The sequence below is a fragment of the Manis javanica genome, chromosome 1 (assembly GCF_040802235.1).
Source record: "Manis javanica isolate MJ-LG chromosome 1, MJ_LKY, whole genome shotgun sequence".
Classification (NCBI taxonomy): domain Eukaryota; kingdom Metazoa; phylum Chordata; class Mammalia; order Pholidota; family Manidae; genus Manis; species Manis javanica.
Window position 1 is genome coordinate 198,104,286 of NC_133156.1, and position 14,905 is coordinate 198,119,190.

Consider the following 14,905-nt stretch of genomic DNA (forward strand, 5'->3'; position numbering starts at 1 on the left):
GAATCAGAAGCTGTAACTTTTGAGTGTGCTAAATGCTTACTGACCAGGTCAAACTCTTGGAGCCAAAGTACCATAAAAACATCCTCAGTATCATTTGGAATGGCCTAAATGGTTGGATCAAAAATCCTGCATTAATATTTATATGTGTTTGGAGCACAGGTTAGGAGAAAGGCAAAATAATGGCAGAGAGAGAGGATCAACCGGTTATAGTGATTAAGAGCATGGGCTCTGGCATTAGACTGTCAAGGTTCAAATCCCAGCACCAGCACTTAACTCACTGTGTAACCTGGAAAAGTTATTTCTCCATGCCTCAGTTTCTCCGTCTATTAAATGAGGAAAATCTTTGACGGCAGAGAGTTGAGGAGTAAATGAGACAATGCATATAAAATATTGAGTACAGAGCTTGGCACAGCCTCAGTTCTCAGTAAATGTCATTGTGTATGTGTGTAGACATGTGATTATAGATTTACCCTACATACTGTACCTTGATAAAGCAATAGTAAGCATGCACAGTACTTCCATTTAACATACTGCAAATTAGAGGCATTACTGCCCTAAAGCTGATTTTTAAACCCCACTATTTATGTATAGTACCTTTATTTCTCTTTTCTATATTTGTACTGTTGCCCAAAATTGATCTTCATATACCAAGTGACCACATGTACAAAAGTGCAGTTACATAGTTAAAATCAATAGAAATACATTTGTATTAAGAGAAAACATTGTAAAATGGAAAAGTGCAAGTTTTAGATCTAGAGATGCAGGATCAAATCCTATTTGTTGACTAAGGCTTTGTCCAAGTTACTGACCCCCTCTGTGCCTCTTTTCTCATTGTTAAAACAGGAATAACAAACTGTACCCCACAGGGTTAATTCTAGCTGAACCCCAAGTCTGAGGACACCAAAAAAATAATAGTAACAAAATATGTCAAGCTTATTTTTCAGAGCCAACAGGAAATCAGGGAGCTGTGAGAAGCTGTAACTGTGCCTGGAACCAACCTTAAACCCAGCTGGGAGACATGCATACAAGCAGTTCCAGATGTCCTCAATTCACCTTTCCTTATAAGCATAGTAAAATCTTCACCCCTGGCTGGAGTGTGGGGGAGGGAGATGGTTAGAAGCCATTTGGAGTATAAAGTAGCATGTTAACTTTCTACAACATTCCATGCATGGCAGACACAGGAGAACAGGCCTGTCCCCAACTATGTTAATTTCCTATTAACTTCACTAACCTTGTTAAATATGCATATACTCTACTAAATACACCTTCTGAATAAATTCTGCACTCCGTCTGAATTCCAGGGGACAGATTTGAGGTTTGCCTCTTGTCTCGTTAGTCATCCTCAATATAAAGTACTTTCGTTTTGCAAAAGCCAGCGTCCTGTACTTGGCTTACAGCACTTCAGGCAGTGATACTTGAGGAGTAACAGGAAGACATATAGCTCACAAAACCATGCTGAAGGATAAAGTAAATAACAGTAAGACGCTCAGGACAGCCAACACTCCCAGTAAATGTCACACATGTGCATACACACATACACACACACACACACACACACACTCCTTAACTACCTGATCTTTGCCACCATTTTAATTTTGTGTTCTGTGTTTCAGTGACTTATTGTGGCAGTTTTCAGAGTATCGTACCCCTGGGTGTACCCAAAGACTTTCTAAAGGACACAAAGTCTGGGTAACTAATGGATTTCCAGATCTTCACCTTCCATATGTATTCTTTCCTAACACTAGCCTGGCTGAGAAGGCACCTGTGGTCTGAGGTGATTCTTCCCTACCTCCCTTTTCACAATCACTCTTATGAAGGCCCATCTCTTTACAAAAAGCATGCTCTAATCCATCCTTAATTTTATCCTGTACATCACCCTAAAATGTAAAAATCTCTAGGGTCCCAGATTAGGGTACACTTCCTTTAATCAAGGTTGCACCCCAAACTTCTCAAGAAATTCCCAGTGCCAATTTTCCTTTTGTTTATCATACTTTTAAATGTACTTATATTATTTTCATCAATTGTGTTATAATTGCAATAGTAACTCAAGCTAGAAGAAAAAAATATAGTTTTATGGTCAAAGGAAATTAAGATGTGCATATACACATACATACAACCTGTACATACAGATTGCAGAAAAAGCTGATTGGGTGATCAAAAGAAATTCTCAAGAATAACAAGGGGATAAAATTCTGTTGGGGAAGTGAAATGGAAATCAAATTCAAAGATGTATTATGTAAAATTTCTCACTGTTAAAAAGCTTTATTTTAAATGAATGATGGTAAATATTAAATCACTTCCATATTTATATTCCACAGGATAAATTCAGAGTGATTCAACGTTTCATTTTAGAAACAGCAATAGTTACAATACGCCAGACAGTATATCCTTTGCACCTGCTTAAATTCATGATAAAATTAAAATAGATAACAGTAATTCCTTGAAGGGCTACACAGGGAGAAAAAAAAAGTATAATCCCCTACGAAGCGAACCTTCAAACATTATTTTACAGTCCCTCCAGAAAGCCACCTCAAGCCCAGCAATTTCAATGCCGAGGCCTTAAGAAAGGTCCCTCTCCTCTTCCTCCCCAACGTCACTCTCCCGCTCTGCGCCGGCGCCCCCCCCCCGCCCCCCGCGCCCGTGTCGGCCCGCTTGGGGGAGGCCGCGGGGACCGCGGGAACCGCAGAGCCCCCTCTCCACTCTCCCCTCCCCCGTTCTCACCCCCTTCCTCCGCCCACCCCGGCCCCGAGAGCCCCCTCTCCACTCTCCCCTCCCCCGTTCTCACCCCCTTCCTCCGCCCACCCCGGCCCCCGGCGCAGGCGCGCCGCGCCTCCTTCCCGCCCGGCTCTGCTGTGTCATGGCCGAGCGGAAGTTCCGGCCACAGTCAGGAGGGGGTTCCCTAAGCTGGAAGGGGCTCCTCAGCTTTCTCCTTTCCTCCCCCAACACTACTGTGTGAGGACGTCCCTTTGGCGGGCTCTCCTACCCTGCACTCTCCCGAACACCTCGTAGTCCACGGATTTGAGTGGCCCGGCGGTGGACATGGCGGCGGCGAGCCCTCTGCCTAACAGCCGCAGCGGGACTCGGGGCGCGGTGACTGCGGCGGCCGAGAGAAGGAAGGGGCGCATGGGACCGCTTGGCGCACCCCGCGCTTGTCACCGGCCCAGGACGCGAGCGCGCCGGGGTCACGCGTCGGAAGGCGGCAAATGAGACGGCGAGGCCCAGGAGCGAGGGCAGCTCGGGACGCCTGGAAGGAAGAGGCCGCTCCGCCCCGGGCGCCCGCCGCCTCCCTTCCCCGTCTCCCCTTTTGGTAGATCCAGACTGGCTACCCAGGAGGGATGCGCCGCCGTGCACTTCTGTGATTTCATTAAACACGGAGCTCATTCCATGTTTGTAAATAAAAGCCTGATGCTGTGCGCAGATGTCAATAGCTCAGTACCCCACAACTATTGCTTTTGAAGAGCGACCTACTAGCTTGTTGGTTGAGAGTATGTGACAACAGAGTTAATTCTTTTTTTGTTTTTTATTTTTTACTAAGGTATTATTGATATACACTCTTATGAAGGTTTCACATGAAAAAACAATGTGGTTACTACATTTACCCGTATTATCAAGTCCCCACCCATACCCCAATGCAGTCACTGTCCATCAGTGCAGCAAGATGCCACAGATCCACTATGGGCCTTCTCTGTGCTACACTGTTCTCCCCGTGACCCCCTACACCATTTGTACTAAACATAATACCCCTTAGTCCCCTTCTCCCTCCCCGCCCACCGTCCCACACCCTTCCCCTTTGGTAACCACTAGTTCGTTCTTAGAGTCTCTGAGTCTGCTGCTATTCTGTTCCTTCAGTTTTGCTTCACTGTTATACTCCACAAATGAGGGAAATCATTTGGTACTTGTCTTTCTCAGCCTGGCTTATTTCACTGAGTATAATGTCCTCCAGCTCCATCCATGTTGTTGCAAATGGTCGGATTTGTTTCTTTCTTATGGCTGAATAGTATTCCATTGTGTATACTACCACCTCTTCTTTATCCATTCATCTACTGATGGACACTTAGGTTGCTTTCATATCCTGGCTATTGTAAAAAGTGCTGCAATAAACATAGGAGTGCATGTGTCTTTCTGAATCTGAGAAGTTGTATTCTTTGGGTAAATTCCAAGGAGTGGGATTCTGGGGTCAAATGGTATTTCTATTTTTAGTTTTTTGAGGAACCTCCATATTGCTTTCCCACAATGGTTGAACTAGCTTACATTCCTACCAGCAGTGTAGGAGGGTACCCCTTTCTTCGCATCCTTGCCAGCATTTGTTGTTGTTAGTCTTTTTGATGCTGCCCATCCTTACCTGTGTGAGGTGATATCTCATTGTGGTTTTAATTTGCATTTCCCTGATGATTAGTGATGTGGAGCATCTTTTCATGTGTCTGTTGGCCATCTGAATTTCTTCTTTGGAGAACTGTCTCTTCATATCCTCTGCCCATTTGTTAATCAGGTTATTTGCTTTTTGGGTGTTGAGACATGTGAGTTCTTTATGTATTTTGGATGTTCACTCCTTGTCAGATATGTCATTTACAAATATATTCTCCCATACTGTAGGATGCCTTTTTGTTCTGTTGATGGTGTCCTTTGCCGAACAGAAACTTTTTAGTTTGATGTTGTCCCATGAATTCATTTTTGCTTTTGTTTCTCTTGTTCGAGGAGATGCGTTCAGGAAGAAGTTGCTCATGCTTATATTCAGGAGATTTTTGCCTATATTTTCTTCTAAGAGTTTTATGGTTTCATGACTTACATTCAAGTCTTTAATCCATTTCGGGTTTACTTTTGTGTATGGGGTTAAACAATAATCCAGTTTCATTCTCTTGCATGTAGCTGTCCAGTTTTGCCAACACCAGCTGTTTAAGAGGCTGTCATTTCCTCATTGTATGTCCATGGCTCCTTTATCATATATTAATTGACCATATATTGTTGGGTTTATATCAGGGCTCTCTAGACTAATCCATTGGTCTATAGGTCTGTTCTTCTGCCAGTACCAAATTGTCTTGATTACTGTGGCTTTATAGTAGAGCTTGAAGTTGGGGAGCATAATCCCCCCAGCTTTATTCTTCCTTCTCAGAATTTTGGCTATTTGATGTCTTTTGTGGTTCCATATGAATTTTAGAATGATCTTCTCTTGTTTATTGAAGAATGCTGTTGGTATTTTGATAGGAATTGCATTGAATCTATAGACTGCTTTAGGCAGGATGGCTATTTTGACAATATTAATTCTTTCTATCCATGACCCATTTATTGGTATCTTCTTTAATTTCTCTCATGAGTGTCTTATAGTTTTCAAAGTATAGGTCTTTCACTTCTTTGGTTAGGTTTATTCCTAGGTATTTTATTCTTTTGGATGCAATTGTGAATGGAATTGTTTTCCTGATTTCTCCCTCTGCTAGTTCATTGTTAGTGTGTAGGAATGCCACAGATTTCAGTGTATTAATTTTGTATATCGCAACTTTGCTGAATTCAGATATTAGATCTAGTAGTTTTGGAGTAGATTCTTCAGGGTATTTATGTACAATATCATGTCGTCTGCAAATAGGGACATTTTAACTTCTTCCTTGCCGATCTGGATGCCTTTTATTTCTTTGTGTTGTCTGATTGCCATGGCTAGGAGTGGGGAAAGTGGGCATCCTTGTCTTGTTCCTGATCTTAAAGGAAAAGCTTTCAGCTTCTCACTGTTGAGTATAATGTTGGCTGTGGGTTTGTCATATATAGCCTTCATTATGTTGAGGTACTTGCCCTCTATACCCATTTTGTTGAGAGTTTTTATCATGAATGAATGTTGAATTTTGTCAAATGCTTTTTCAGCATCTATTGTGATGATCATGTGGTTTTTGTCCTTTTTGTTGATGTGGTGTATGAAGTTGATGGATTTTAGAATGTTGTACCATCCATGCATCCCTGGGATGAATCCTACTTGATCATGATTGATGACCTTTTTGATGTATTTTTTAATTTTGGTTTGCTAATATTTTGTTGAGTATTTTTGCAGCTATGTTCATCAGGGATATTGGTATGTCATTTTCTTTTTTTGTGGTGTCTTTGCCTGGTTTTGGTATTAGAGTGATGCTGGCTTCATAGAATGAGTTTGGAAGTATTCCCTCTTCTTCTACTCTTTGGAAAACCTTAAGGAGGATGGGTACTAGATCTTCACTAAATGTTTGATAAAATTCAGCAATGAAGCCATCTGGTTTGAGTTAATTCTTATTAAATATTAAGGAGGCTGACAAATTGGTGATTCTAAGCCAGTTCTTAGGTGATGTCTGCATTCCTTTCATATCTTACTGAGTCCGAAAGGTTTTGGCCTGAATTCTTATTCTAAATGGATTGTGATACTTTCTGGAACAAGAAACTTCAAAAATCTAACCTCTTTTATGCTAGTGGAAACAAAAACAAAAGCCCTAGCCATCCTGTCTGATGTTCATTCATATAGCTTTGTTATGGTCTTGATTATTGTCCAGGAACATCCCAATACCTAGAAGGTTGAGATAATTTATACTTGGAGAATTTTACTTCCTGGTGAGCTATTATAATGTCTTCGTTGGAAGCAGCCTACCACTCCAAGGAATCTGGATACAGCTGTTAATAATCTGCCTTCTAGAATTCCAAATCCTTTTACTTGTGAGAATCTGCATTTCTCAACATATCTGTTGGCTTCAATACCTTTACATACTTCTATGCAATCTGTGCTAATTCTATTAGGGAGCACCAGAAATCATCCGAAACTCTGTTAGAATATATTTAAATCATTTTAAAGTAACATTCTGGAAGTGCTAATCCAGATAAATTTATGTAATGAAAATCCTGGTTTACTGCAGAGACCTCACAATTATGTCCTCTCATCTCCCAGTTATTCCATACAGATTTGAATCAACACTCATTTTACGTCATTCTTTTCAATGACATATCTTCAGAGTCTCTGCACTCTGAATAAAACTGAAGGTCTTCAGCCTCCACTAATGTTTTATCACCTGCTTATCCCCATCATATAGATTATAGGTAACCTGTCATCAAGATACTTTGGATTATTCTACCCTCTGAAAACACCCTGACTTTTTCTTAAAAAAAATCTTTGCTATTAGGTCAACTTTATCTGGAATACTTTCTCTACTCCCAAATCTTCCCCTAATCAGATTTCATCCTAATTATTTAGTGTCTTCCCCACTAGTACTGTGGCTTCTGAGTAGATCTCAATCTGGGTTGAGGTCCTGTTCTCTGTCACTGATGCTGTCACTGACTGGGTAGGTTGACGTTTTCCTTTTCTTAATCAATCTTTACTTTTATCCACGTTTACCCAAGAGTACCCCTGACCATTATTATGTAGCTTTATTAAAATTTTAGAGGTGCTGTAGTAACAATTGACATTTGCTTAGCTAAAAAATTTACTGTGTCTGCCAACAGCAGAACATTAGCAAACAAATTTTTATGTACCATTTCAGCATTGACTGCCAACAATATGTGATTCTAGGACTAGAAATTTGCTAATTTTAAATAACAAAAACAGCTATGCATAGAGAAACATTTATCATTAATATGTCTTTAAGTAGTTAAAATCATAGTATAAATTCAACTTTTATTCTTTCTTTACCCATGTTATAACCTTTCCAATGAGTATTTTAGTAATTTCGTATTCCATTAAGTAGTTTTAACCATAAATTTGCCTATTACTTTACCATGAAGTACCTGTTGTTATACATTCAGGTTGCCTCTCATTTTTCACTACCATAAAAAACACTGCAAAGGAAATGTTCACACATGTAGCTTCCTTCCCATATTTTTAAATTATTTAGAATAGAAGATAGAATACCAAATAAAGCAAATAAACATGTATTCTTGATACATATTGCCAAGTCATTTTTCAAAGGGCTATACCAATTTACATGTACAACTACCAGAGCTGTATGAGTATCTGATTATTTGACTTCTGATGCAAACAAATATAAGCAGGCTCTTCACATATATGATTAAACAAGATGAAAAGTTTTCATTTTGTAACCTAAGCATAAGGCTTGGTATAACCAGGCTTTGTGTTACTTCTGGTTGAAATTAAAACCTAGTCAATTCATTCCCTTCCTTTAAAACAATTTTTATGTGATGTAGGATCATGTTTGAGATAATACGTAGAAAAGAAAAATGCTGCATATATATAATAGGAGTGTAAAAAATGACCAGGCCCCAGAACCTGTGAAATAGGGATAGACAATACAGCCTCCGTCCAAATGATGTTTGAACTGAAGAGGTACAGCCTATAAATTTCCAATTCATCACCACAAAGTGTCAGTTCAGAGTGACTCCTACAGTGACTTTTCCAAAATTTGATATTAAGGTATAATTTATTTCAGGGACAACCAAAATTACTTTATTCACTGTTGCTCCAGGGGAAAGGGTGTTACTGGCCCAAGGCGAGTCCCCCTGTGAAACCAGTAAAACTGAAATAAGGGAAAGGTGAGCTGGGAGAAAAGCTTTTATTCCCTAGTCACTAGCCAGGCTCAGCACCATCATCTCCTCTGGCAGCAGCTTGTGCTCTCCTTGCCCTGCCTGCCCCTTCTCCCAAGAACTCTATGGGTGGGGCCATGGTGACTGACAGGCACCAGACCAGTTAGGTACCAGGAACAGAGGAAAGGACAGAATGGTTGCTTTCTCTCCACCTCTTGCTCTGGATCCACCAGAGGCTGCAGCAGTAAACATCCACTGATACCTAAGTCCAGGTGGGAGATTCTGGATATTCTGCCATTTACCCCACATCCATCAACATACTTCTACCCCAAAATAGTTTTACAATCTGTATGTTGAAAGAGCAGGACTTAACAGAATACAAATTGTTCACTTCTATAATTGAAAAGACCTAAATAAATCAATTCAATGGTTTCCTCATGGAAGGAATACTTCATAGGTGAAGAAATGCTTGGACAATTATTATTAAACTGGATTCAAGATCATTAGATACTATACTATTAGTCAGATGAGGAAGTAGCTAGTTTCCCAGAAGAGGCTTTAATCTCATTACAATTTATTAGAAATTTGCTTAAGCTTTATATCAGGAAAGCATATTTCTTCCCAGAAGGAAATTCTATCCCAGGTTTGAATCAATTTTTCTTTATCAGAGTCAAATTTGATATTCAAAACTCAGAAGTACCTTCAACATTAAAGCTGCTTCACTCTGCCGGCTTGGTACTGCTTAGGCTAGGATGGGCAACAGACATGGTTGATTCCTCCCCTTGCCTTGGAGGGAACAGTTAACTTTTGGAAGCCAGTTTGGGCTTTCCAGAATTGGTAGATAGTCAAGTCTGATTAGTTCTTTTGCAGGATCTTTTCTGGGAGGACCCAGAACTTTCTGCACCAGGAATTCCTGACTTTTGCTTCATTGGTACTCTCATCTCAACTTCAGTATTGAATACTACAGTTCCAACTTCTTTCTGCTGTCTTGCCAATGGGTTTCAGTCCCAGGCAAGTTCGCTATGGATTGAATGTGACCAAGGAAATTGACAGCAAAACGTTCTTTGGGGTGAAAGGGTTTATTACCCGGCTTGTTCTCCCAGGGGTAGGTCGAGCACTAGCATCTCTGCCTCCGCCCAGAGCACTGGGCCAAGCTCTCTATATAGTGCAATAATAGCTTATTGCCTAAAGATGTGGAAGCGGTAGCCTAGCAACAGGCCAGTTACATCATCAGGTGGTTTAAGTTCAGTGAGGATCCTGGCCATAGGAGCCCCAACTTCCCCACACTGCTGAAAGAGACTAGCCCCTCCACCCTCCACCACAGCAAGAAGATTGTGTGGGTGGATCCCTTTTTAAATGACCATGGGACCAGATCCATCCCTCCCGTCTCATCTAGTTGTGAGGATTCATATCTCTGCCCAACCTCTGACAGAGGTCGCAGTATGCTCTGAATTCAGGGTATCACCATCCAGGTTTTGCCAGCCACAGCCTTTTCTCTTTACTTTCTGCAGGTATGAGTCAAATACTAGTCCTTTATAGCTCCAAGGAGTAAATGCTAAACTCTCAAAGTGGTTCTTTTAAATGCCTCCTTACCAGGCATGCAGTGAAGGGAAAATACCCTGTTTCTCTCTCCCATGGAGGGAGAGGGGCAAAGAGGAATAAGCCACAAATAACTTTCCCCAAAGAAAGCTTCTAGCCTGTGGTGGGTTTGGGTTTAAGGATCTTAAAACCTGTTTTAAACATCCCTTTTGCATAATACAGGTAGTCTAACACTTCACTTTGAAAAAAAGTCCCATTTTTCAAATCAGAATTCAATATATAAACTTTGTTTGGATCTTGATTTGAATATGTAAATTCAACATGACATTTTTGAGACCATTAGGGAAACCTGAAGACAGAATGACTATTAAATATTGCAGAATTTAACTTTATTACCTCTGATCATGGCATTGTGGGTGTATTTTTTTAAAAGGCCTTACATGTTAGAGGTATATACTGAAATACATAAGGATGCTATGAAATGATATCTGGGACTTGCTTTAAAATTCTCAGGGGCTGGAGATAGGACAGTTTAGATAGAATAAACTTAGTAAATTGGTGATAATTATTTTAGCTGGGTCATGAGTACACAGAGAATATTAAAATACTCTCTAATTTTGTTAATGTTTGAAATTTTTTGTGTGTAAAAATGTAAAATAAAATTTTAAATTTTAAATGTCCATATTCTTCCTACAAAATATGTAACAAATAATCCTCAAAACTGTCAAGGTCATAAGAAAAAACAATAAAAGCCTTAGAAACAACCAAGAGAAGCCTGAGGAGACATGATAACTAAACATAATGTGTATTCTGGATGGGATTCTAGAACAGAAAAAATACTTTAGGTAAAAACTGTGAAAATCTGAAAAATGTATGAACTTTAGTTAACAGTAAGGCATCAATATTACTGGATATAGGTTACAGGGAACTCTGCACTATCATCATCATAATTTTATAAATATAAAACTATTCAAAAAGAAGTTTACTTTTCAAAAGTCTGTTTTAATATCCTGTTATAATTTTCATAATAATATTTCAAAATAGTATCTCACTGAAGTACATGAATAGCATTATTCATTTAAAAAATATTTTAAAACTACTTCAGTATTTGGGCACATGATTTAAATTTTATGCAAATTCCTAAGTCATGCTCAAGCTAGGAGGACTTAACAGTTGACTTTCAAGGCACTAAAACAGATTTTAACTGGAATAAAGAAGTACAAATAGATAATTAAATATAATAATACTTCAGTTAATGAAAAGAAGGTGTTACAGAAACGCAGTTCTCATTTCCAGTAGAAGAAAATATATAAAATGCAAAAGAACATGTCTAGAAGTGAGGAAACAGCATGGAAAAATATGCTTAGCACTGAGTGCTTTAGAAAAAATGAAAGATTCATCTGTAGGTCCTGAGTAAGGGAATGACAAGGTTAAGATTAGATAAAGAGGGGAGTAATTACAGATACTGCTCCTTGGCACATCACAGAGGCAACAAATGGCAAAGCCAGGATTTAAACAGAGTGCCCACCAGGCTCTTAGTTTAGCACCAGGATACAGAAGGGGAGAAAGGGACAGACACTAACTCAGCAAAATTAGGCAACACAGGCCTTCCCTTCCTAATATCTCCGGAGCATAGACTTCAGCTATTCTTGGGTTTGCTTTTCCTGTTCAAGCAAGGAACCTATCCAGGGAAGACATCTCTTCCGCTTCCTCCTCAGTGAAGTTACACACACATACACACACACACACACGTAGAAGTTACATTTACTCTCAGATCTGGGCTAGTGTGACATCAAAAATATTCCTGTCTTTAAAACAAATCTATTTCATGATGCTTTTGGTGGATCACTGGATTTGGTATATAACATCCATTCCAATCTCTTTGTAGCTTGTTTTCTGTAGAGCTAGAAAGTTTAAAGCTACATTCTGTAGACATTCTTGCAATTAGGATTCCTTATATGATAGAGAAACTAGACATGGAGGGAGAGTGTGAGTAGAATAGAGGCCATCTGCTGGTTCTGTGGTAAGCACAGTCATGGAGGAGCTTAGTTTTTCTGTGGCATTGTTGACTGAAGTCACTGTGACTGCAGGTTCTTGGGCACAAAGAGGCAGGGTGAACAACCTGAGTAATAAACCCTTTCACCCCAAGAATGTTCCATTGTCATTCCTCGGTCTCACTGAATCCATAGTGAACTAGCCGAGGGCTGAAACCCATTGGCAAGGTGAAGGACATCCATTTTACTAGTTAGTATAATAGCAAGTGTGGTGCGTTCTGGAGTGGTAGCTTCCTGGATGGAGCAGTTTCCAGAGCTGCCAGCTTACTGATCGTGGCAGGAGAGACATAGTTTTAAAGCTAGCAGCTTTTTTCAGCACATGGTTTCCTGATTGCAGAAGAATTAGTAGCTTCCTTGGTGGGCCAGTTCTGCAGTGAAAGTTGATCCTGAAACCTCAGTCTCAACCCTGGATGCACTTTAGAATCACAAGCGAGATTATTAATTATATACACTTTAGAATCACAAGGCGAGATTATTAATTATATACATATACATGTCTAAAGGTTTTGATTCAATATGTCTTCAGTGGATTCCAGAATCTATATTCTTAAAAGAACTCAGATGCTTAGGATACAAAGTTAAGGTTAAAAACCACTAACCTGGAGACTCTTTCATTTGCCCTTCAAACAACTCCATACCCAATGTTAACTCTATTTCTGTTGAAACTGTCTAGAATGGATTATATTTTCTGTAACTGAACCTTGACCAATGCAATGCCTAGAAGAAAAATCTTGCACTAGGAGATCAAAGTTTAAGCAGAATGAAATTTCAAATATGCCAATGTCCTCCTGTCAATAAAGAAGCATTAAATTTCTCAGTGTTTACAAAGAGAAGAAATAAGATTATAAGAAAAACAAACTGTCTTGCCAATGGGTTTCAGTCCCTGGTAAGTTCACTATGGATTCAATGAGACCGAGGAATGACAATGGAACGTTCTTGGGGTGAAAGGGTTTATTACCCGGCTTGTTCTCCCAGTGATAGGTCAAGCACTAGAATTACACTTGCTTCCAACAGTCTAGAGGTCTTCATTTCTACCTCCTCCCAGAGCATTGCGCAGAGCTCTTTATATAGTGACTCAGCCAATAATAGCTTACTGCTTATGGGTGTGGAAGCAGTAGCCTAGCAGCAGGCCAGTTACATCATCAAGTAGTTTAGGTTCAGGTGAGGATCCTGGCCATAGGAACATTCACTTTATCAACACGAGCCAAGAATGGTTTTGAAATATAAGTTGTTGTTAAGAGATTATAGTGTAAAGGTTTAGGCAACTTATATTCTATAAATCGGTTACATTCTGATTATTTTTATTGTCTACTTGCTTTGCAGATAGACTGCTTTATTTTGAAAAAAAAAATTCATGAAATAACATTAAAAAGAACCTTTCCAGTGCTCTGATCGGTATAATGAACTATAATTTCTGGTCCGTTACTGCCACCTACCAACTCGCCAAGGCAACACAGGTCATGTGGATACGATCACTGTTCCAATCATTTGGGAATGTGAGTGCCCTCTAAGTTTTCTTTCATTTCACTGTCACGCTTCTAAAACACTTTCAGGTTCATGCCAAACCCTTAAATGATAAACAGTTCAAGAGCTGTTAGGGCTCTTCAATCAAGAAATCACTTAACATTCAAAGTATCTTGACTAAAAACAACTGTTAGATACGGATTTATAGGAAAAGCAAAACTTAAACAAGAAAATTCATCCAGTAAATGCTGGTGAACTCTACTATATACTAGATGTTATGTTCACAGTGTAGTCATCTACTGCATCCCTGATGATAAATGTAGTAAAATATCAATAATTCATCTTTCAAAAGTATTCTTGCAGAACCTGTGCAGGTTCTTGGGCACAAAGAGGCAGGGTGAACAACCCGAGTAATAAACCCTTTCACCCCAAGAACATTCCGTATTGTCATTCCTCGGTCTCACTGAATCCACAGTGAACTTGCCCAGGCATGAAACCCATTGGCAAGGCACCAGATATTAACACATTTGATTTCTTTCCAATGCCTGCAGTTTTGTTTTGTTTTATTTTTAATCCAGTTTTGATAGTTGTCCTCAGGTGGAGGTTGGCCTGATATAAACTAACCACAAGCAAAAGTTCTCTTACTTTCTCTGAAGATTATTTCATGGCTTTGCTTCTTAAGTCACCTCAACTCTCACCTCCTTATTGTCCTTTATTCCCTCAACTGATGACCTTGCCTAATCCCTCAAGGTGACAATAAAAACCACAAAACTTGCTGCTAATTTGTAGCCAATATGACAGAGTAGAGCTCTTAGCAGTCCATGAATCTAGGCAAACAAAAATTGGAGTTCAGGAAAACAAATGCAACCAGCACTTGAGAAGTGAGCCCTACATTTGAGTGGCTCTTGTGCTTGGGACATTTACCAAATCATAAAGTGTGCAACAAAGCAAGCAGAAATCATCTTCTAAAAAGATAAGCAGAGTTTTAGGCAGTTTCATGGTACTGGCTAGAAAAAAATTACAATTCAGGGCCCACCAAGGAAGAAGAGCCACAATAAACTCCTCAGCCTTTTGCTGATACTCCTTAAGAGACCCTTGGAATAAGGCAAATGGAAAAAAGAAGAACACAGCTTGTAACAGCCTCTCTCAACCCCTCACAGAATCAATAAGGCTTGATGCCCCTCTAACTGCTGGCAGGAGTTAAATCATTTCAGAAGAGGATAACAACCAGAACCTTTAAATTTTTTTCTGGAATTAAAACTAAAACCATGTATGCCAAGAAATACGACTGAAAGTCACAAAAGCAAGAGAAAAACAGACTATAGAAACACTCAGAAGTAATACAGATATTTTAGTTAGGAGACATGGATTTT

The 14,905-nt window shown here is 39.6% G+C and overlaps 1 protein-coding gene across 7 annotated transcripts in view; it reads right to left on the minus strand.

The window, feature by feature from the left end:
* Positions 1-3,483, minus strand: part of ACYP2 (acylphosphatase 2) — a 184,465-nt gene extending 180,982 nt beyond the window's left edge. Inside the window, exon 1 of one of the 7 annotated variants that reach the window (XR_012121288.1) lies at positions 2,984-3,432. Coding sequence is in view for 6 of the 7 variants with exons in the window: in XM_073213260.1 (XP_073069361.1) it covers positions 2,984-3,125 (142 nt within the window). In the remaining variant the exon portion in view is untranslated. Of the gene's footprint in view, positions 1-2,983 lie in introns of all 7 variants that reach the window. The other 6 variants (XM_073213260.1, XM_073213254.1, XM_073213249.1 and 3 more) reach the window with 6 other exon arrangements.
* Between the last annotated feature and the right edge of the window lie 11,422 nt (positions 3,484-14,905).